The following is a 22,486-nucleotide window of genomic DNA, read 5'->3' on the forward strand; positions in this document are numbered from 1 at the left end:
TGTGATATTTGCATCTTGTATAAATTTAGAGAGTTATGTATGGTATATCCACGCCACGTGAACAATCACATGTGTTAAGTTACATGTCATTGAATGAAAACATTGTATTCTTCAGTCACACACTGAAATTCTTTGAAAAAAAACTCATACCTTTGATGACACCTTTTGTATAATGTGCCACATGCACAGTCTATGCTTTACCGTCTTAAAGACCTCTTTTATGGCTATCGCCATTGATTTGTCCTAATCTGTGACAATCATGTTTGGCTCTTTCCCGAATGTCTTCATGAAGCAGTTAAGAATCCATGTGTAACTCTCGACTGTTTCATCTCTGATCAATCCCGCAGCACCAGTGACACACCTACGGTGGTTATCTATGCCAGTGAATGGTACAAACTTAAGGTTGTACCTATCAACAAAAAGATAATGTCGAAAACTCAAAGAAGCCAAAAAACATGTGATTGTGTACATAATTAAATTCTTATTAAATTCTGCTTTCAAGTAGATAACATACCTGTTTGTACTATACATTGCATCAAATGAGATAATGTCACTAAGCTCCTTGTAGTTGCACTTTGAAACTTCATCTGTTCAGAAAATAGAATGTAACCGAATTTTTTCAAGCTTGTAGTCAAATGAAAAACCAGGAACATATTTTTCCTTTCTTCCATTTTGTTAAGGAGCATATGAGAATCACCTGCATTGATAAAAACATTCAAATCTCGTTTCCAGTTTCTGAAGTCAGTTATAGTTCCATGAACATTTTTCAGACCCTTTCATATTAATGTAAATTTCATATGCCTTTGTTGGACCAATATTTAACACCGACGAATGGTATACAAATAACTACTCTGCATACTTCATATGTCTTTCCTTTTTACTTATATTTTGGTACTCTAAGGGGAGCAACTCATGATTATGTTGTTCTTCAAAGTCAGCAAGGGTAAAAGTATTTTTTTCATACACCCATTCGAATCTAACTTTAGCCCTCGGGCATTCCATGTTGCTTATCCTAATTGGCTTTTTAGTATCTTGCAATGTGTCAAAGGACACTTGCATTGGTGTGCCAGCCCTGTTGCACACCTAATATTTTTGTTTTACCCTAACCCAGATTTCATTGTCTTTTGACTCGAGTGTCTTATGTCAAAACATGCATTATGCACATATAACCTATACATTTATTCACATTGTTCAAATGTTTCATATTTATGTACAATGATCGGTAGTAAAACTTTTATCAACAATTGATGCATAATACAATGAACCACCTGGTGTTTCGTTTTTACGCGTTGCAGGTGTTTTTGGTGTATTAGAAACTCCGAAAAAAATACACGTGATTTGAATGTTAACTGAGAGTAACTTGAACAAATTACATACTAAGAACTGATGAATGATATATTACTCATTCATATCACAAATTAGTTAACAATCAATGTTATTGAACAAGAAACAAATTACGTACTAAGAGCCGATATATTACTCATGCATATCACATATTATGAATATTTACATGTGATTTTACAAGAAATCACTTTATCAAATGCAATCGCATGTGAATGAAGAAGAAAACAATTTACATACACGTAGCATTTTCGTTTTCTTTAATTTCTTCATTACTGAGATCGTGAAGATCGTATTCTGGTTCCATTGCTTGAAGATGAATTGATTGAACAAGAATTCACCGGAGTGAACGAATATTAAGCAATTCAAAGTTTGCATAAGCAATCGGAGTGAACGAATGTAATGCAACCGTATCCCTTAAACGACGAATTCGTCGGAGAAACCGATTATTTTAATCGGAAGTTTTCAATCGCCAATCGTCAATCTCCAATCTCTGTTTAGGGTTTCAATCGTAATTGGTGGTGTATTCTATGTCGCTATTTAGGGTTTTAATTGTGGTGTGTTCTATGTATGTATGAGCTAAAATACATAAAAAGACCAGACTACCATTCTCTTATTATTTTGTGTTTTAATCCTGATCATTGATGATAAATGATCTAAAGGTTGATAATTTTCACTTTATTAATGATGATGATCAATGATCAAGGGCTTATAATTATCCCTTAAATTTCAAGCATTTTATTAATTTTATTGGAGTACAACTCTATTTTTCTAAAGCTTAAGTAAGTGGACATGATCTCAATGTAGTCCAACTTATGGCCCATGTGTAATTCACAATTTTCACTTTGTGTGAAAATTGTTTATCTATTTAAATTTCTGTTTTTGCAACAAAAAAAAACACAAAATATATTAATTATATTCAATTATACATGATTTATAATTAAGATTATGTTATTATTGGAAAATTATACATCGATGTTCTTATCAACTGTGTTGGTGCATAAATCCCGAGTTCTATTACGTTTATTGTTCTATTTGTTATGTACTTGATATTTCAGTCATATATGTACGTGGACATTTATACTTTGTGTTTATGATGCTTAGTATAATGTCGTGAATAGGTCAAGCAGTCGGTTGGCTGCTCAAGACCATCGACCGATGGTAGGGACCATCGGTCGAGGGACTGTCACCATCGGCCGAAGGTCCCCGACCACCGGCCGATGGTCACTGTATTTAGTATAAATACGGGTTTTGTGGTTTTGTGTTAGGTTACACACCATAAACCCTTAGGCCGTCGAATTACTTGCTGCTAATCGTCCCAAAACCCTTACCAACCGAATACACAGTCTTAGGCATCGATTCTATCAATTATTCATTGGTTAATTCGATCCCGTTAGTCTAATACGTATTCGACTCATTCTAATTAGTGTTTCCGCCATTAATCTAGATACAACGTATGATCTAAGGTCCCAATTACATCTTCAAAGTGGTATCAGAGCGTTGTGTTGCTGATCCATACGTTATTTGAGTCGAATTTTTGTTTTTTTGTGATTAGGGTTTGTGTCAAAACGGGTTTCAATTAAAAGGTTGGAACTTTTACGTTTAAATCCTGTGTTTTTGAGTGTTTTTGTGTTCAAAGGTGTTTTTGTGAAGTTTTCATCGGTTTTGTTTGAGTCCAGAACGTTAGAATCAAACAAAATTTGAGTTTTGGCCAAAAACCCTAGTTTTTTTCTACCCAGATACGTAAGAACTACCCTCGGCCGGTCGTCATTGACCATCGACCGAGTGTCTTGACCTTCGACCGATAGTTACTCACACTCGACCGACCGTCTTAAGTTGAACCGGAGGACAGTTTGTGATAACCTTGAACCGTTTGTCTAGACCATCGACCGTTCGTCCTTAGACCATCGACCGATCGTCTCTGTCCTCCGACCGATCGTCTCAGTCCATCGGCCGATCCTCTTTTAAACCAGAATAATTAAATTAATCCATAATTAATCACTTAATCAGTTAATAATGTCTGATACAAACGAGAAATTAACAAACGAATACAGTGCACTTGTTATTGCACCCGGAATTCAAAGACTATTATTAAGCGAAAGTGAATCAGGATCTAACAATAAAGTTCCGAGGCTTGAAAACTTAAAAGACTTTTTAGAATGGAAAGTTAGGTTTGTGATTTACCTTAATGGACAAGATTCTCGACTTTGGGAGTGTATTGAGACTCCTTTTGTTTGGCCATCAGGGGCTGACAGTGAACCTAAAGAAACTCATGATTTTGATCCCGCAGAACGCGAAGGGTATAATCTTGAGTGTCGGTGTTATGCTCAGTTAACGCAAGCCTTGTCTAAGGAAATCTTCGGTCAGTTTAAGAACCGTTATAAGACATGCTATACTCTTTGGCAGGATATTGTGTCTGCAACTGAGGGTACTGCTACTTATAAAGCAACTAAAGGTAAAGTGTTGAAGGATGAGTGGAAGGTGTTTGCAGCACTTCCAACAGAAACTTTGAGCCAGACCTTAGAAAGGTACAGGTTATTGGTTGCCGAGATGACGGATTATGGGATTGAGGTAAAAGATGATAAGGCAATAAAAGTGTTGGCACTTGGTCTTCCTGAGAAGTGGGATTATGAAGTAGAGAAGATCCAAAACCTATATGTTGCTTCGGCACGTCCTTTGACATTGACTGCATTTACTTCAAAGTTAATGGAGAAGGATATTCAGGTTGAGGCCAAAAGGAAAAGGCTTGGTACTGTAGCAGCCAATGTCACATCTAGTGCTTCTTCTTCTGGTCATGCTCCATTGCAGACAGCGTACATCACAGCAAATGCAAATCAGATATCTGCACCAAAGTCACAATCTGGTTACTTTAATGCCAAAATACAGAACTCTACAATTAAGATGATTGAGGACGTTCCGACTCAGCAGACTCAGATTCCACCTCAGACTCAGACTCAGAGTCCTATGTTTCAAACTGACAATATCAGGAAAAGGTCTATTGAGTCCATTCAGGAGGACATGGCTTTAGCTGCTATCGTTGTTAACTCGTACAACGATATGATTAGTGGACAGGTTCTTAACAATCATCTCGAGAATGAAGATTATGATCAGATCGATGAAGATGAGCTAGAGAGGATGGACATTCTGTACTGTATGGGTAGCATTGTTAGGCGTGCAAGGAAGTATTTAAAGAGAACTGGTCAACGATCTTTGAGTTTAAACAGGGATTCTAAGTTTGGTTTTGACATGGCGAAGGTTAGATGTTATAACTGTGATGAACTTGGTCACTTCAAGAAGACTTGTACTAGACCACCAAAGGCTGGTTATCATGATCCTTTTCTTAGTACAACCATCTCAGTGACTCCCCAACACGTCATTGTTGAGAAGGAATCATCTGGTTCTGCTCAACCTAAAGCCTTAACTGGTTCCACAATATATCCTGATGAAGTTTGTGACTGGTCTATTCCAGTTGATGCTCAGAAAGCTAATGTTGTATTTGTGGGAAAGAGTCCGGCTGAAATTGAGGAAGAAAGAGTAGTTCGTAGAAGAGCAGGTTGTAAGGGTAAAGATAATCCAAACTGCACATGCTACGTGTGCAAGTGTGATGCAAGGTTAAAGAGAGCTGAGGAGCTTATGAAATGGTGTTTCAGAAAGAGGGTTAAGGAACAGCTGTATGATAAGTTCCGGAAAGCCAAGGATTTGTCAGACATTGAGTTTACTACTGATCCATCCGATGAAGAAGAAGGTAAAAGTTGTCATGAGGGTACTTGGTTCAGAGAAGTGTTGGGTCATTTGCTCAACCGTGATTTTGTGAGTGGTGATAAGAAAGTTGTGACGGTTCAAAGTCAAGTTAGTTCAGATAATAGTGAGGGTAAGGAAGGTTATGAAGCTGATTATTCGGACAGCACAAGTTCGGAGTACGAATCAGAGTCAGATGCAGAATCACAGGATGGAAGGCATAACTATGCTTTTATGGCTAATACTTCCAGTAACGATAAGGTATGTACTGATTCAATTTCTAAATGTGCTTATTGTTTTGGTTATGAACAGGAAATTGAAAGACTTGAATGCGTTATCTCTAAGCTAAGTGAAATACCTGTTACTTGTGAGACCTGCCCTAAACTTAGGATTGATCTTAAGAACCTAAGCTTAGAAAATCAGACCAACAAGAAGAACTATGAAGATGCCCTTTTCTACCTTAACAAACAGAAAGAATATGTTGAGGTGATTAGGTCTCTAGAAAACCAAATAGGTCACATGAAATCAACGATTAGAGATGATGAAAAGGTGATCACAATGTATTTGGGGCAAATAGAGACTCTTAAGGCTGAAAAGGATTCTTTTAAGTTAAAATATGAGTCGGAGAAAGCTAGAATAGATAACTGGCAGAGGATGTCGTATGTGACTCAGACTTTTAATCATTCTAATCGGAGGGTCTGGGATATTCTGAGGTTGCACCACCTCTTATGGGTGAGTATGTTAATAAGCCCGTAGAGAAGTTTAAGGAACCAGTGGTGGAACCACCATATGGTAAACCTAAGGAGACCCCAGTGGTTAGTGCTAGTAAGGTTGTTGATTCTAAGAACCCTACAGAGGTTGTTTATGAGACTGAGTCTGATACTGACATAGACATTGAGAAAGATAGCAAACCATTTGTACCAGTGACTAAGCCAGTTACGATTCTTAAGAATCCAAAACACAGTGAGAATAGGAGTGAGAGTCTTAAAACGCCGACAAAGAGTGTAGAAAGGCCCAAACAGAGTAAGAAAAAGACCACTTTGTCTACTCCTATTAAGTTTGTTAAAGAAAATAATTCAGGAAAACAGCAGGTTAGTGTTCCTAAGGTAGAACAACCACCTAAAGGTGGGAGTTCTAATTCTGAGATAGTGTCCAAGTATGTTCCGCCTAGTCGGCGTCAGACTGTTGAAAAACAGGTTTTGACACCCCCTACGATTAGACAACGTACTGAACAGCCTAGGAGACAGTTTTCACCGATTAGACACAGGTTGTTTAACGTTAATGATTTTGATAATGTTAACTGTTTCAAATGTGGGAGGCTGGGACACAGGGCTGTGGATTGTGGACCCATTAGACAGACACCCCGCAGGAAGATTGATCTCAGTCCAAATCGTTCTTTTTATAGAAGATCATCTTCTCCTGTGCACAATTCAAATGTGAAAGTAATTGATTCAAAGGTTTTTCAAACTAACGATTATTATAGAAAACCATTGCCTAAAAATACAGTTTGGAGACCAAAATCTGAGTTGAAGGGTGTTCAACGTCCTGCAGGTCCTTCGGGATCCAAGGGACAATGGGTGGAATTGCCAGTTGTTGGCATTGACGGGAAACCCACTGCCATTAGGGCATGGGTTGCCCTTTCTAACTAATCCTCTTACTTTAATGTGCAGGTCGCCTACAATCCACGCTGCAGTACTTGGATTGTTGATAGTGGGGCGTCCAGGCACATGACAGGGAACTTGTCCTTACTTTCTAATGAGAAAACAGTGGATGGTGGACCGGTTTCTTTTGCTGGTAGTGAAGGAGGGTTTATTACTGCTCAAGGTGTAATCGCGAATGAAAATGTCAGCTTTGATAAGGTTAATTTTGTGGAGCAGATGTCAAACAATCTGCTTTCAGTCTCTCAGGTTGCTGACAAGAAGTATACAGTAGCATTTGATGATAAACAATGCTATATTTTGAAGAAAGAATTTGTTATTCTGGAAGACATGATTCTGATGACTGCTCCCAGATGCAAGGATCTCTATATCCTTGACATGCGTAAGGCTCATGTAAAGGAAGCTACTGGCCATCAGGCTTTCGTTTCTAAAGCTACTGAACAAGAGTCTATCATATGGCACAAGCGTATGGGTCATTTGAGTCTGAGGAAGATGAACAACCTAGTCCACAATGGATTAGTTGATGGTGTTAATCTTAAAAGTTTTCATATTCCTGATGTGTGTCTTCCATGTAAACAGGGGAAACAAACGAAAAAGTCACATGCTACCAAAAAGCATCATTCTGTTAACATTACTTTGGAGTTGTTGCATATGGATCTCTTTGGTCCAGTCAACTGTAAAACTCTCACAGGAGAATCTTATTGCTTGGTAGTTACTGATGAATATTCACGTTTTTCTTGGGTGGTGATGTTAAAGAATAAATCGGATACTTTTGAGCATATTAAGGTGCTGATTCTAAAGCTCGAAAGTTTATATAAATTGAAAGTGAGAAAGATTCGTACTGATAATGGTACGGAGTTTAAGAACAATCAGATGCTGCAGTTTTGTAACGAAAATGGGATACAACAGCAGTTCAGTCCTGCTTATACACCACAGTCAAATGGTGTTGCTGAGAGAAAGAACAGGACTTTGATTGAGACCGCAAGAACAATGTTAGCTGATTCATGTCTTCCGATTGCCTTCTGGGGTGAAGCAGTGAGTACAGCGTGTTATGTTATGAACAGAGTTCTCGTGGTGAAGCGTCATGGTAAAACTTGTTACGAGCTGCTGCATAAGAGAAAACCTAATATTAAACATTTCGAACCCTTTGGCGCACCTTGTACTATTTTGGTACGTGATGCTGGAGGAAAATTTAATTCAAAGGTTGTTTCTGGTATCTTCTTGGGTTACGGGAATCCGAACAAGCGGGTGTACAACAATGAGATAAAATGTCTGGAAGAACAGTTTGAAGTTGATATTCAGCGCAATGCACCGCCTCGTGTCAGTAAAGGTTATGCATGGCAGTTTGAGTATGATAAGCTTTTTGATTCATTCAATCTTCCACCAGGTGCTACAGAGGAAGAACTTCTGACTCAGATATTGTTTGATTCTCGGAATTCTTCAGAAAATGTTATCACTATTCCTACGCAGGTTCAGAATCCGGTTTCTAGCGTGCAACCAAGTCCACAAAGTGTTCAAGGTAATCTTGAGTCTAATGAGGACGGGGTAGTTGATACAGATGAAGATAGTGAGTTAGATGATGATGTGGAACGTACAGTATTGACAGAGAGACATCTGAATCCTCTATATAACCAACCATCTACTGTGACTGATCCAGAACAGATAGCAGATGCAGGAGGTGTACGGAGATCGAATCGTGTTATTCTGCCACCAAAGCATCTGACAGACTATTATGTGGATACAAGAGGACTGCCTAGTGTCAATCTTCCTCAAACTACTACATCTGGGGCATCCACGTCAGGAGTTATCTCTACATCCGAGGTTCCCGCGGTTACTGAAAATATGACTGCAGTTGAAGATGTTCAAAGTGAAAGTGCGAATTTGGTGACAGCTTTTTATTCATCATTGAACAAGACAGGGAGAGTGTTTGTTCATGCCCACTCGTGTTATGTGTGTCAAATCGAGCCGGAAGATGTATACGAAGCTTTAAAGTACGATGAGTGGGTAAGTGCTATGCAGGAAGAGCTGTTGCAATTTAAACATCTTAAGGTTTGGAGGTTAGTCAATCCACCGCATGGTTGTGTACCCTATGGTCTTCGTTGGGTTTTGAAGAATAAGAAAGATGAGCAGGGTATAGTGATTCGTAATAAAGCTAGATTGGTGGTTAAGGGATATCAACAAATCCCGAAAATTGACTATGATGAGGTTTTTGCTCCAGTTGCGAGACTGGAGGCTATCAGGATTTTCTTGTCCTTCGAGTCCTATATGGGTTTCAAAGTTTATCAAATGGATGTGAAGAGTGCGTTTTTGTATGGTGAGATAAACGAGAAAGTGTTTGTTGAACAACCGCCTGGTTTTGAGGATCCGCATTTCCCAGAAAAGGTGTATCGACTAGAAAAGGCGCTATATGGTCTACACCAAGCTCCTAGAGCTTGGTATGCAACTTTGTCCAACTACATGCTTGAGAATGGTTTTCGGAGAGGTGTCATTGATCAGACACTTTTCATCAAGAAGAAAGGACAACATCTAATGTTAGTGCAGGTCTATGTTGATGATATTATTTTCGGGTCTACAGATCAGAGTATGGTTGATGAGTTCGAGAAGGTTATGCAACGGAAGTTTAAGATGAGTTCCATGGGAACTATTAAGTTTTTCTTAGGTTTGCAGGTAGCTCAAACGGATAAAGGCATCTTCTTACATCAGACGAAGTATGTTGCTGATATCCTTAAGCGCTTTCAGGTAGATACAGAGAGACCAGCTAAGACTCCGTTGTCGGTTAATCATGGGATTTCACTAGATAAGGAGGGTGCTCCAGTGGACCCTACTTTGTACAGGGCTATCATAGGTTCTCTAATGTACCTAACTGCTTCTAGACCAGATATAATGTTTGCGGTGTGCCTGTGTGCTCGTTATCAGGCAAACCCTAATGTTCATCATATGTTAGTGGTCAAGAAGATTCTGAGGTATATAAAAGATACTCCCAGCTTAGGGTTATGGTATCCGTGTGAGGATGGTTTTGATCTCACAGCGTACAGTGATTCAGACTATGGAGGTTGCAAGAAAGATTTCAAGTCAACATCAGGAGGGTGTCAATTTCTTGGTAGCAAACTAGTAACCTGGCAGTGTAAGAAGCAGACAGCAGTGGCTCAGTCCACTTGTGAAGCAGAATATATTGCCGCGGCCAGCTGTACATCACAGGTTATCTGGATACAACAGCAACTACGTGACTATGGTTTGAAAATCTCTAACACTCCTATTTATGTTGATAATACTGCTGCCATAGCTGTCACTAAGAATCCCGTAAATCACTCTAAGACGAAACATATAGGGATTAAATACCATTTCATTAGAGATTGCTATGAGAAAAAGTTAATTGATGTAGTGCAAATTGACACTACAGCCCAAAGGGCTGATCTCTTCACAAAAGCTTTTGATAAACCACGTTTTGAATTTCTATTAAATGAGATAGGTGTTAAGTTGCTTCAAGATGTAGTTCCTGAAACTGAAATTCCTGAAACTGAGGTACCTGACACAGAGGAATCTAAGCCTGAGACTGAGTTGTGAATGGTTAGAAACTGCTTGTAGAGTTTGAATAGTTTTGCATGATAGCTTCTAGATCATTTGCATTTTTTGTTTGCATGTTAGATTAGTTTTTACTGAAATTTGCATGTTTGCTTATGTTTTTAGATAGTTTTATGCTTTTGTACAGAGAATATCAAAAAGCCATAAAAATTGAAAAACCAGAAAAACCAATAAAAATTAGAAAAATAGAAAATCCATAAAAAGTGAAAAATCAGAAAATGAGTTGCTTGTTATGTTTGTGGGGAAGTGATTGCAATACTGAACTGACATGTAAGTTGTGAAAAACAAGTAATACAGGATGATTGATAATATGTTGGTAAACTTTATTGATCTAATTCTAGATAGAGATGATCACACTAATAACGCGTAAATATCATGATGAGGAAATCGTGGAAAGGTTTACAGCGGTTGAGGGTAGTCACCTACTTATCACTGAATATGTACCGAGAAATGATTGAACAGAAACTCGACAGACGGTTGAGGTCTCCCCTACTACGATTTATACTCGGTAGCAAAAGGATAATTTTGTGAGTCCCCAAGGTGAGCATATTTTGTCTAGGATGCATACTTGTTTCTATTTACCTTTATTACTTGGACCGATATCCAACAACATACATATCGGGTACCCAAAGGGAGGTTTTTTCTCTAAAAGGGTTGAGAAGTGCAGTTTTGTATCACAGACACAGAATGATTTTTAAAAGGCAACATCATCGGGTTCTAAATTTCCACATACGAAGATTGGTTTTCCGTGCAGTTATAACAAATGTCAAAGACAGTGGTGCGTCATCATCATGTTTAGTTGTAATCTTTTATTTATTTATTTTGTTTATGTATTGTAAGGAGAAAATGCAACATCAGAAAATCCAAAAAAAAAAAAAAAAAAAAGTTATGGATTGTTTATGTTTATTTATGTATTTATTTCAATTTGTAAATAACATGATGCACTACATAGCTGCAAGAGAATCATGGATCAAGAATTGAACAGAGTTTCAGAGATTTCTCGGTTATCAATGTTTGAGACAACATACATTCCAATCGGAGACTTATTTGAACGATTTCGTTATCTACATCCGAGGGGGAGAATTTATCAGATCATCAGATATAGAGAACTTAAATCATTTAGTTCACATCTCAATTAGTGAACTTTACATCTTTTGTCTGTGATATGGGATTGTGTCTATTGACCTGGATAGAGGGAATATCTTCTGGAAGGTATCTTAGCGTTCCATCACTCAAATATTTATATCACTTCCATCCATCCAACACCATACATCATACTATTTCCGTTTAAGTATGGGGTTTATAGCGGCCGGTATGCGTCCTTAACAGAGTATGCAATAAATTTGAGATTAACAATGTTATCTGAAACGAAAGGTATAAGTTTAAGGTAGAAGCCAAAGGCTGACAGGGTTGCTAGAAACATCGTGAGATGGTTTTGTTCAATAGAATCGAAAGTACATTGATGTGATAAGAGGACAGTGTCAACAGGTTTGTGCTCAATTGTTCTACCCGAGAAATCGTGCGATCTCAAACGAGGACTGACTTTGTGATGTAAATCTGACATTGAAAAATGTTAATGTAATTAATCTAACGTGATCATCGAAGTCTAGGGTGAAAGTTGATGAATGTTTATTGATATATTTGAAGGTTGTTCTGTATATGCTTTAATGAATAAGTTCGTGAATGAACTATGGAATAACATGTCAATATAGTTCAGTTCTGATCCCCGAATCAAAAGGATTCAATCAATTTTATATGCCAACTCGCAAAAGATATGTTATTCTTCTGGAAGTGTGACTGATGATAAGCAGTATTATTTGTTCCTATGCTGATAACATCATGAATTTGTTAATGTTAATGCTTTATGAAACTGATGTTAAAAGTTTATTATCCACAGATCTAAAAGGTTAAATGTTATTGATTATATCTGTTATTATATTGCTGATCATGATACACTTGATCTTGTACAGTTATTTGCTTTGTGTATTTGCATGAGCATGCATTTCTGAATTAGTTTTCATTCATGTGTTAGTTGCATGTGCATTTATATTTCATCTTTTAAGTCCACAACTCAGTTCTGGGTAAGGTTTACTGTGAAAGGAACCTTAGGTTTCTTATTGTTTTGAATATAAGTTGTTTTGAGCTTAAAGGAACAAAGCGTGATGTTTTTTATTGTGGAGATCAGTCCCAGGGGGAGTTAGTGTAAATGGGTAAAAGTCTGATATTGAAAAGTGTTAAGTTTTAAAAGTTTTCAAATGTCAGACCACCGGCCGACAGTCCTTACATCCGGCCGATGGACTCAGACCCTCGCCCGAGTGTCAAGACCATCGGGCCGACGGACTTGACCATCGGCCGATGGTCACTGACAGGGTATAAAAGGACCCAGTGACGAACGGGTCAGTCACTCTGGCCAAAATTGTGTGATTTTACCCTAATTTTCTGAAGTTAAGGAGAAAGGTTTTGATCCAGTTTTTATTATTCATCTTTTCTTTGTGATCTTAGCGCCGTAAACAAGGTAACATAACTCTTAATCGTTTGTTTGTAATCGATGATTTAGTGTCCGAAGTATAAACTTTAAATCGGATGAGTTTTATTTGAGATCTGTTGAAATTGATGTTTGATGTATGATAAACGGCCCCTTTAGCATCTGTTATAACAGGAATTTGAACTAGAAACGTCAAATCGGTCGATTTGATCAATTTCGAGTCACAGATCTGATGAACTACCTCCGGCCGAGGGTCTCTGACCATCGACCGATGGTGTCCATCGATCGGCCGGACATCTTGTCACTCGGCCGAAGGTCGTTATTTGACCAGTGTGTGTATGTGGTTAGACCATCTGCCGTAGGTCTAGACCATTGGACCGATGGTCTCCACCATCGACCGATGGTCATTCTGTTGGACCGATGGTAGATTATTTTGATTAATTTTCATTGAATGATTGGTCTCTGATAATTTCTGTGATGCCCATCTAATGCTAGTGTTTGTAGTTTGTATTAGAATGTCAGGTGGCTCATTTGTTGGTCAATGGATGTTCAACATCGACCGTAGGAGAATCCTAGCTAGATATCGACCAATCTTAGTAGAACAAAAGGTCATTGCGACTCGACAGACTTATAGTCCTTGGGAACAGATTGGGTGTCAGGCTTTCATAGATATTGGGGATTATTACTGTCCTGCTCTACTTAGAGAATTTTACGCCAATGTTGCTTTAGAGGATGGTAAGAAGAAGTTTGTACACTCGGGTCTATTTAATCAACAGTATAGGTGGACTTTAGAGGAATTCTCAAACCTGTTAAACGTTCCTCATACTGGGGTTAAGATACTGTACCCTAGCAAAGATATCAGAAAGATTCCCAGTAGATTCAGATTGTCAGATGTTATTGTTAGGATATGCAAGCCAGAGAAGGTAGTGTATACTGGTAGAGTTGAGGTTAGTGATGAAGATATCTTGCCACAATATGAGATACATTTGAGAATCATCAAAAGAAATGTGACTTTTAGGAGAGAAGGAGATCATTTGCTGTCTGGTACTGAAGTCTTGTTTCTATATTGCCTACTAGAGGGTATTCAAGTGAATGTGGGACACTTTCTCATTCATGTGATGAAAGATTTTCTTGAATCAGAAGAACCATTCCCATATGCAGCTTTACTGTATAACTTGTTTGAGAAACTTGGTGTGATTCAACATGAAGAAAAGTTAGTGCCAGAGGATTCCATAATGGGATGATTGATTCTGATGTTATGTTTATGTTTGATTATTTTCAGATTATTGTGTAATTTGATAATGCTAGCCTGTTAGCATTGATACGGTATCTTATGTCTGTAATGATCTAACTTTGAACATGTGATTATGTAACCGTGATCGTATTAATGTGATATGTACTATGATGATAAATCAGTGATACTTAATTACTCATGAATTTAACGCTGATTAAGAATTGTGTTTGCAGTTTTTGTTAATCATGTCAGGTGCACAAATGGATCAAGAACAAGCTGTCCACAGTTCTGAGACTGAATCATCAGGAGGACCCACATCTGCTAGTCTTCCAGGGTTGAAGGCGAGCCCTAACTCTAATCTGATGGCGTGTCTAAATGGCAAAGGTCCAAATGCTAGCAAGTACAAGACTGTGATTGAATTTTTGAAGCGTTCAAGGATATTTGCTGCGGTGTCAATGCCATGTACTGCTTACTATTCTCATCAGAGAGAATTCTGGGCTAACGCTAGAGTGGAAACTGTTGATAATAAGCCTGTGATAGTAAGTCGAGTATGTGATCAAGAGGTTAAGATATCTGAGTATACTATTCGGAACACGTTTTTGTTTGAGGATGATGAGAAAATGCCCAAGAGATTGTCGAAGACTAAGATTACTGGATGTGTGCTGAGATGTGAGTATGCTGGTGATATTACACGTGCTACGATCAAAAGAAGCGGATTCTCTCCACCGTACAGATATCTGTCTTTAGTGATTGTTAAGTGTTTGAGTACGTTACAAGGCGGATTTGATGAGCTGAGTGAGATTTATCAGGGAATGTTTGCTGCCTTGATTCTGAAAGCTGATTTCAATTTTTCGGGTGTTATCTTTGATCTGTTGATGGAGAATGTTACGAGCCTACAATACTTGATTTATCCGAGGTTCCTGCAGATAATGATTAATGCTCAAACTATGGATCTGCCGAGATCAAAGAAGGACGTTATCAAGCTGAAACATATGACAGATCTTACGTTTAATCGATTAAATCAGAAGAAGAGTGCTAGTGATGGAAAGCTGGTGTGTCATCTTGCGAGGGAAGATTATCAATGTCCACCAGGCAAGAAGTGGAGGAATGAGAACAGTCTATCTGGTCATGAGCCTGATTTTGAGCTAGCAAACAGTGATGAAGAGGTTGATCAGCCGATGAATACTCAGGGTATAGGTGGTTCTGGTACTGGAGGTTTGGCTGATGAGCCCGTTGATGTTAATACTGGTACTGGTGAAGAAGCTCCTAGAGGTGAGAGGAGACGTCTGGTAGAAGATGAAGGTTCTCAGGTTTCTACAAAGATGAGACCGAGCAAGAGGTTTAAGTTGGTTTTGAAGAATCCAGGTGGTTCTGCTACAGGTGCTACACAAAGAACTGCACCTACTCAAGCACAAAGTCAACAACAGCAACAAAGTCAGCCACGGCAACAAACTCAACCGCAACATCAATCACCGCCAATTGTTCAACAATTGTCTCAAGAGACTGTGTCTACTCCAACTCCGGAGGCACCACATACAGGAGCAGAAGGAGGAGTTAGTTCATCTGCGCTTTAGAATCTGAATGATTTGTATGTTCAAGCTATGGCTGATAATCTGAGAATGAAGAAGGATATGGATGCGAAAGTGGAGGAGTTGAGAGAAGAGAATCGTGTGAAAACTGAGGATGTTACTAGGTTGAGAACTCAGGTTGATTTGTTACAGAAGAAAGTTGGTGATCAATCATTGTTGTTAACTGCTGCAAAGAAAGAAGCTTCTGAAGCTAGAAAGGTGGCAGAGTCGGCTTTGGCTAGGATTACTGCTTGGGAAGAGAAGTTTGATCTGGTTGAATTGCCAGAAGGAGAAACTGATGTTCAAATGGTGGTGGCTCCTGGTACTTCAAAAGAAACAGCACTGTCAGTAATTCCTTTACAAATTGATTATAGTTTTAGTGAATTCTTGTCTAAACAGGATGAGCTCAAGCGTTCTGTTGTTTATGATGATTTAGAGGAGGGGGAGATCCCTCACAACTTCACCAGAGCTGAGCTGGACGAGCTGGTGCGTCTAGAGCAAGAAGAAGCTAAAGCTGCTGACGCACAGTCCGATGATCCTCCATCAGAGGATGATTCTTTTGGCCCTGAGATTTCTAAGGATATCGATGATGGGGAAGTTGATGGTTTAATGGAAGATGTTACTTTTGAAGAATATCCTACGTATATGAATGATAGGAATGAAGATCTTCCTGGTTTTGAGGAGTTATTTAGAACAGATGACGAAGTTTTGAATCGAAGGTGTAAAGAGAAAGAGAGAACTGAGGTTTTGCCTGAAGGGTTCTTGCCAGTCAAGTATAATGATGAGGTTGCTGCGAAGTTAGAAACTGACTGGCGTGATATCTTGAGGATTCGAAAGTATTGTGAAAAACCGAAGCTTGAGCCAAAGTATTTGAAGATGATAAATTTGAGGAAAGGTGCGAAAGGAAGGATCTTGGCCTGGGCATACATTGAAGAATTCAACATGTTTGCAATTAAACGAGAGTTTGGAGTTGACTACATCAAACATGGTCATGAGTTCAAGTCACTGCCGTATTTTGAGCTTATGCAGATTGTCAGGTTAAAGATGTTGTATTGTGGAATGAACGATCGCTCATCATTGTTGGTTAAGAAAATTCGAATCGCGTACAATTCGAATAACTGGAAGGATTTTAGACCACAGTATCCGAGGATTAAGTACAGGGTTGATCCTGTTAGTGGAGTATCTCGACAAATTTTGAAGTATAAGCCGGCAAAGACTATGAAGAAGGTTCCGTTAAGAAAATTGCCGCAGAATTGGAGTCAGAGATTTCGTTGGTGGTTTTATGATGATCGTTCTGAGGAAGCTGTGATTGTTTTAGATAAGCTGAAGGAAGATGATATCGATTGTATTCGTGTGTTGGATCCGATCTGGTTAAGGAACTGTACCGAAGCTGATATTTTTACTTTGTACTATAACCGTATGCTTTATCGTCGTGAAAACAGGGTACAGGCTGAACAGTATGTTAAAGTGGCTAAGCTGTGCTACTTGAACAACATGGTGATCGATCCGTATGATGACTGAAGACTTATGGAATAGAACTAGGTCTTAGGGGGAGTTTGTTGGTGCATAAATCCCGAGTTCTATTACGTTTATTGTTCTATTTGTTATGTACTTGATATTTCAGTCATATATGTACGTGGACATTTATACTTTGTGTTTATGATGCTTAGTATAATGTCGTGAATAGGTCAAGCAGTCGGTTGGCTGCTCAAGACCATCGACCGATGGTAGGGACCATCGGTCGAGGGACTGTCACCATCGGCCGAAGGTCCCCGACCACCGGCCGATGGTCACTGTATTTAGTATAAATACGGGTTTTGTGGTTTTGTGTTAGGTTACACACCATAAACCCTTAGGCCGTCGAATTACTTGCTGCTAATCGTCCCAAAACCCTTACCAACCGAATACACAGTCTTAGGCATCGATTCTATCAATTATTCATTGGTTAATTCGATCCCGTTAGTCTAATACGTATTCGACTCATTCTAATTAGTGTTTCCGCCATTAATCTAGATATAACGTATGATCTAAGGTCCCAATTACATCTTCAAACTGCCCAGGCATTAGTTAGAAAAATCCATTATTATTATTATTAGGGGAAATGTTCCTGCAAAAGAATGCAGCTAACATGCTGCATGTGTGTTTCAAAAGTGGCCTGATTCTTATGATTTTAACTATTCTTTTTGCTATCTCGGTGTGAAAATGCAACAAAAGATATGATCACACACTATTACATTCATTTTCCCACATGTATTTTAACCCTATGATATGATGACACATAATATTCATAAGTAGTATGCATGACGTAATTTCCATTTGACCACAATTTTGTTTATCACTAACAGTAAATTTTATAGATATGGTGGAAACAAACAAGATGGTAAACTATTTTTTACCAATAAAAAGATAATATAACATCCAAAACAAATAAAAATTGAAAAACAGCAGTTTTTGGGACACTCGTATGCAGCTATTTTAGCTACATGCTTTTGCAGTTAAGATTTCCCCTTATTATTATTATTATTTTATTATATTTAAAGTATGTTTGCAAAACTAACCGGTAGCTTAAAGCTGGTGACAAAACCAAAAAATTTTACAAAAACTTTTTCATCAAAAGTAAAAGCTAAAAACTTTAAAAAAAAAATACTCGGTATATATATAAGAATCAACAAAAAAAACTCAAACATAGCCTTAAAATAAAGGAATGGTGACAATTTTAGAGTAGTGGGAGTGGGAGGATGTCACCACCCTGTCCCCAACATGTCACTTGGTGACACCACTCCCCACTCAGATCCCCATGTCCGTTTACCCCAAGTCAGTTGCATATGCGACGGATGTTACTCCCTCTTTTTTATTTTTGCTTTTTGTTTTCAAAGGAATAAATTATTAAATATAATAAAATATTATTTTAACACACTAACACACTAAGGCCATTTGCTATGGTCCGCCACCACCACTGCCACCGGACCGCCACCGTTTGACCACTACCGCCAGCAAATTGTTAAACGTCCCGTTAGTGAAGGTAATAATGGATTGTGAAAGGAGGTGGGTCCCAATTTAAATCATGTGTGTATTTGTTTAATAAATTTAAATGGGTTAATGTTTGAAATGTAGTATAAGATAGTGAGGGTTTAGTAAAATGAATGTTAAATGAATGTTAAAGTGTTTGTGCTGATGTGACGCTGATGTGAAGGAGAGAAGTTCAGTGAAAATCAATAACGATAGTGAGTGGTCTAACTAACATAGGTCACCACTAGGTCACCACTACCCACCAGCAACAAACAAAGACTCATCGTACTCGTGTCATATTCTAATTGGATTTTTGTAACCGACTCTCTTTAATATGGCCTATAAAATAACCCTAATTTTACCCCAGTTCATCATAAGCTGATTACAATCGATTAATCTCTCTCAAATCCTAAAGTTTCTTCTTCTCGTAATTTTTATCAATCATCTTTGTGGAAGGTATTATTCTTTCTTTAAAATTATCTCTTTCTTAATTTTAATCTACTTGAAATATGTTCCTTTTTATCGATATGCGTTGAATTAGGGTTTTAAATTTTGTTCCGATGATATTCGTTCTTCATCTCTTTTAATCATTGTTAGATATACGAACAATTCTATCAAATTGTTGATCTTGTTACGGTTCCTTTTCTCATTGTAGATCTGTTATATAATATACGAACATTTTTATCAAAATTTTGTAGATCTGGTTACGGTTTTTGAATTATAGCTTTAAATATTCCTTTTTTCATTGAAAATTTCTCTTATTTATATGATCTTTTTTTATTATTATCTAATTTTATATGTTATATAGATATAGATCTGTTATGTTTAAAATCTTGTGTTTTAAATATAAAATTTTCCATTTGGAACATGTACCTGATATATATAACTTGCCTTTGAAATATTATTTGTTATGTATATGCTCATCAATCCTTAATCTGGCACTTGTTATTAGTTATAAGTGTTTAATCTTAACTTTTTAGTTTTTTGTTTGAATTATGTGTGTTAATTAGTCTTTCTTTTAATTTGCACTTTATGATCAGTTCTTCAAAGTGTAATATTTTCTTTAAATGATGTATCAGATTCTGTTTTTCTCAAGTATTAATCTTATATAAAACAATTCCAGGTTGGCTGTATTTGTTGTATTAATTATTCGTTTGTTAATAATACAGATGCAAATCTTTGTAAAGACTCTCACTGGTAAAACAATCACACTTGAAGTCGAAAGTTGTGATACAATCGACAACGTTAAGGCCAAGATCCAAGATAAGGAAGGTATTCCACCAGACCAACAAAGGCTCATATTTGCTGGTAAACAACTTGAAGACGGTCGAACCTTAGCTGACTACAACATTCAAAAGGAATCCACACTCCACCTTGTTCTCAGATTAAGAGGTGGTATGCAAATCTTTGTTAAGACTTTGACCGGAAAGACCATCACTTTGGAGGTCGAAAGCTCTGACACTATTGATAACGTGAAGGCGAAGATACAAGATAAGGAAGGGATCCCACCAGACCAACAAAGGTTGATCTTTGCAGGAAAACAGTTGGAAGATGGTAGGACATTGGCTGATTACAATATTCAGAAGGAATCTACACTTCATTTGGTGTTGAGGTTGAGGGGAGGTATGCAGATTTTTGTCAAGACGTTAACTGGAAAGACGATAACTTTGGAAGTGGAGAGTTCGGATACGATTGATAACGTGAAGGCGAAAATTCAGGATAAAGAGGGGATCCCGCCGGACCAGCAGAGGTTGATCTTTGCCGGGAAACAGTTGGAAGATGGTCGTACGCTTGCTGACTACAACATTCAGAAGGAATCGACTCTTCATCTGGTGCTTCGTCTTCGTGGTGGATTATAAGTTTTCTGTGTTGTTTGGTTGGTTGTTACTATGAATGTGAACAATGGGGTTTGTTTTCTTTTCTTGATGTTTATGGTTGTGTTGAATGAATGTGTATGAAACAGCAATTGTAGTGTTTTGCAATATTTGCTGGATTAGTGGTTTGATAATCTGTGTTTGATGTATAATGTTAATGATGCTTACTTCAAAAAGTAATCACAAGTATGCGTCAATCATCGATTACTTCAAAAAGGTAGTCACCAAAGTTCTCATTTTGTTCATTTGATGTTGTGATAGTGGCAGGACTTGGTAGCAGTTGTAATTCAAAATGTATTTGTTCATAAAAGTGCCACTGCCCACTGCACTGATAGCATCAGATTACATGTTCAAAATATCTTACTCAGGTTGGTGTGTGCTAATGTTATTGTTCACAAAATGCTACTGCACATTTTGAACATCTAATTAGATGTTCAAAATATCATATCCAGGTTGGTGTGTGCTACTCCTTTTTGGTATATTCATCTTCGGTTGGTAGGAATAGCACTCTTTTGGCTGTGATTTGTGGGCTTAGATTGTTGCTTGTGCCTGGGCTTGGTATCTGCTTCATTTACTGTCTTTATGGTACAACATAAAGCATTCTTTTTCAGTTTCGTGTATCTTGATTCAATGTAGTCTTAGGTGTTTGTATTGCATTGTATCGTCTAATTGGTTTTGGTTTGGTTTCGCATTAGGTTAGGTGAGGTATAGATTTTTCGTTAGTAGCCGCTTTCTAGGTTCGAGTCTCACCGGTATTTCTCTTTTGTATCTCTTGTTGATTTCGTTTTCTTTTCGAAAACGTTTTCTGTTTTATAAAAGTTCTCGTTATTTCGCCAAAAAAAAAAAAAAAAAAAAAAAAACCTGAAGATGCTGCTTTTTTTCTAACTAGCATATTTTTTATACTTGCTTTGCGGTTTGTTGGGTTCTGCTGTAACAGTCTGAATACGGACTCTTTATTAGGGTCGTCGTAGCCTGATCCATCAATTTCCAATGTTGGGTTCAAGTTGTTCCGTCTTTTCCCCAACTCCCTCACCCCCAACCCCCTTCAGAGTCAACCCACTCATCTTCTTTCCCTGACTAAGTCAAGGTAAAATCTTTGCAGTTGATGTGAATGGCTAGAGGTACAAACCGGCCCATTGTTTGGCAATATTCTTCCCCGGTTATGTCTGCTTGATGATGTTTCTGCACTTGTGCATTGTTTTATATTCTTCATTTCTTCACCATATGTTATGCTTAGTCGCAACCTCTTAAGCTTTACAGTAGAGGAAAATCTGGAACAAAGTTAGAGGTGGTAAAATGGGTGTCACAAGTTGGAAAATGGGTTATTTTGTACTTGTTCAGTTGATCCAAAATACATACTCTAGATGTTTTTGGCTTCAAAATACACATTATTAGTGTATAAAATATGATTTTGAAGCAAAGGTAGAGAGTATACCTTTGCTTGAATATTTAATGAAGCCGACCTGTTACCTGCTTAACTAATCATATATTTTCCTCTTTATAGATGAATCATAAGCATTAGAATATGGGTGATTTATTTGACTCTGTATATATACATGTAATAACTGGTTTATAGTTAAATCATTGAGTGCATCAGTGGAGGGCACCTAGTCGGCGTCAAACAGATCATTTCTGAACAAGAATTGTCTCCATTATATATTAGAGCAAAGGTTATAAAAAGTATATATGCAAATTCTCATCATGTTTTATGATCACCATATTGCATATGTAAGTCATATCTCCAATCTGGAAACTAAACACTTCTTGTGCATCTCTGTTTTCGGTTAATGCAGTGGTTGCTGTCAATCGTGCTATTGTTAGTATATACTCCGTAATCTATACTAGGCAAAGAGCCTATTTAACGATATTAAGCATCCATTTGTGACATTCTTTGAAAGTAGCCACTAACAAGAATGGCGGGTGCTTTGCTATGATCTTAAATCTTATTGGGAGATGATGAATGCCGCACTAATTATTCAAATTATTAAGATTGAAGA

The 22,486-nt window shown here is 37.8% G+C and overlaps 1 protein-coding gene across 1 annotated transcript; it reads left to right on the top strand.

The window, feature by feature from the left end:
* Window positions 1–18,936: 18,936 nt before the first annotated feature.
* LOC139893149 (polyubiquitin 11-like) lies at window positions 18,937–20,486 on the top strand. Its single transcript, XM_071876296.1, has 2 exons — window positions 18,937–19,071; window positions 19,785–20,486. The coding sequence occupies exon 2, from the start codon at window positions 19,785–19,787 to the stop codon at window positions 20,472–20,474; it is 690 nt and encodes a 229-aa protein (XP_071732397.1). The 5' UTR covers window positions 18,937–19,071; the 3' UTR covers window positions 20,475–20,486.
* The last annotated feature ends 2,000 nt before the right edge of the window (window positions 20,487–22,486 follow it).

Source organism: Rutidosis leptorrhynchoides, chromosome 2, assembly GCF_046630445.1.
Source record: "Rutidosis leptorrhynchoides isolate AG116_Rl617_1_P2 chromosome 2, CSIRO_AGI_Rlap_v1, whole genome shotgun sequence".
Lineage (NCBI taxonomy): Eukaryota > Viridiplantae > Streptophyta > Magnoliopsida > Asterales > Asteraceae > Rutidosis > Rutidosis leptorrhynchoides.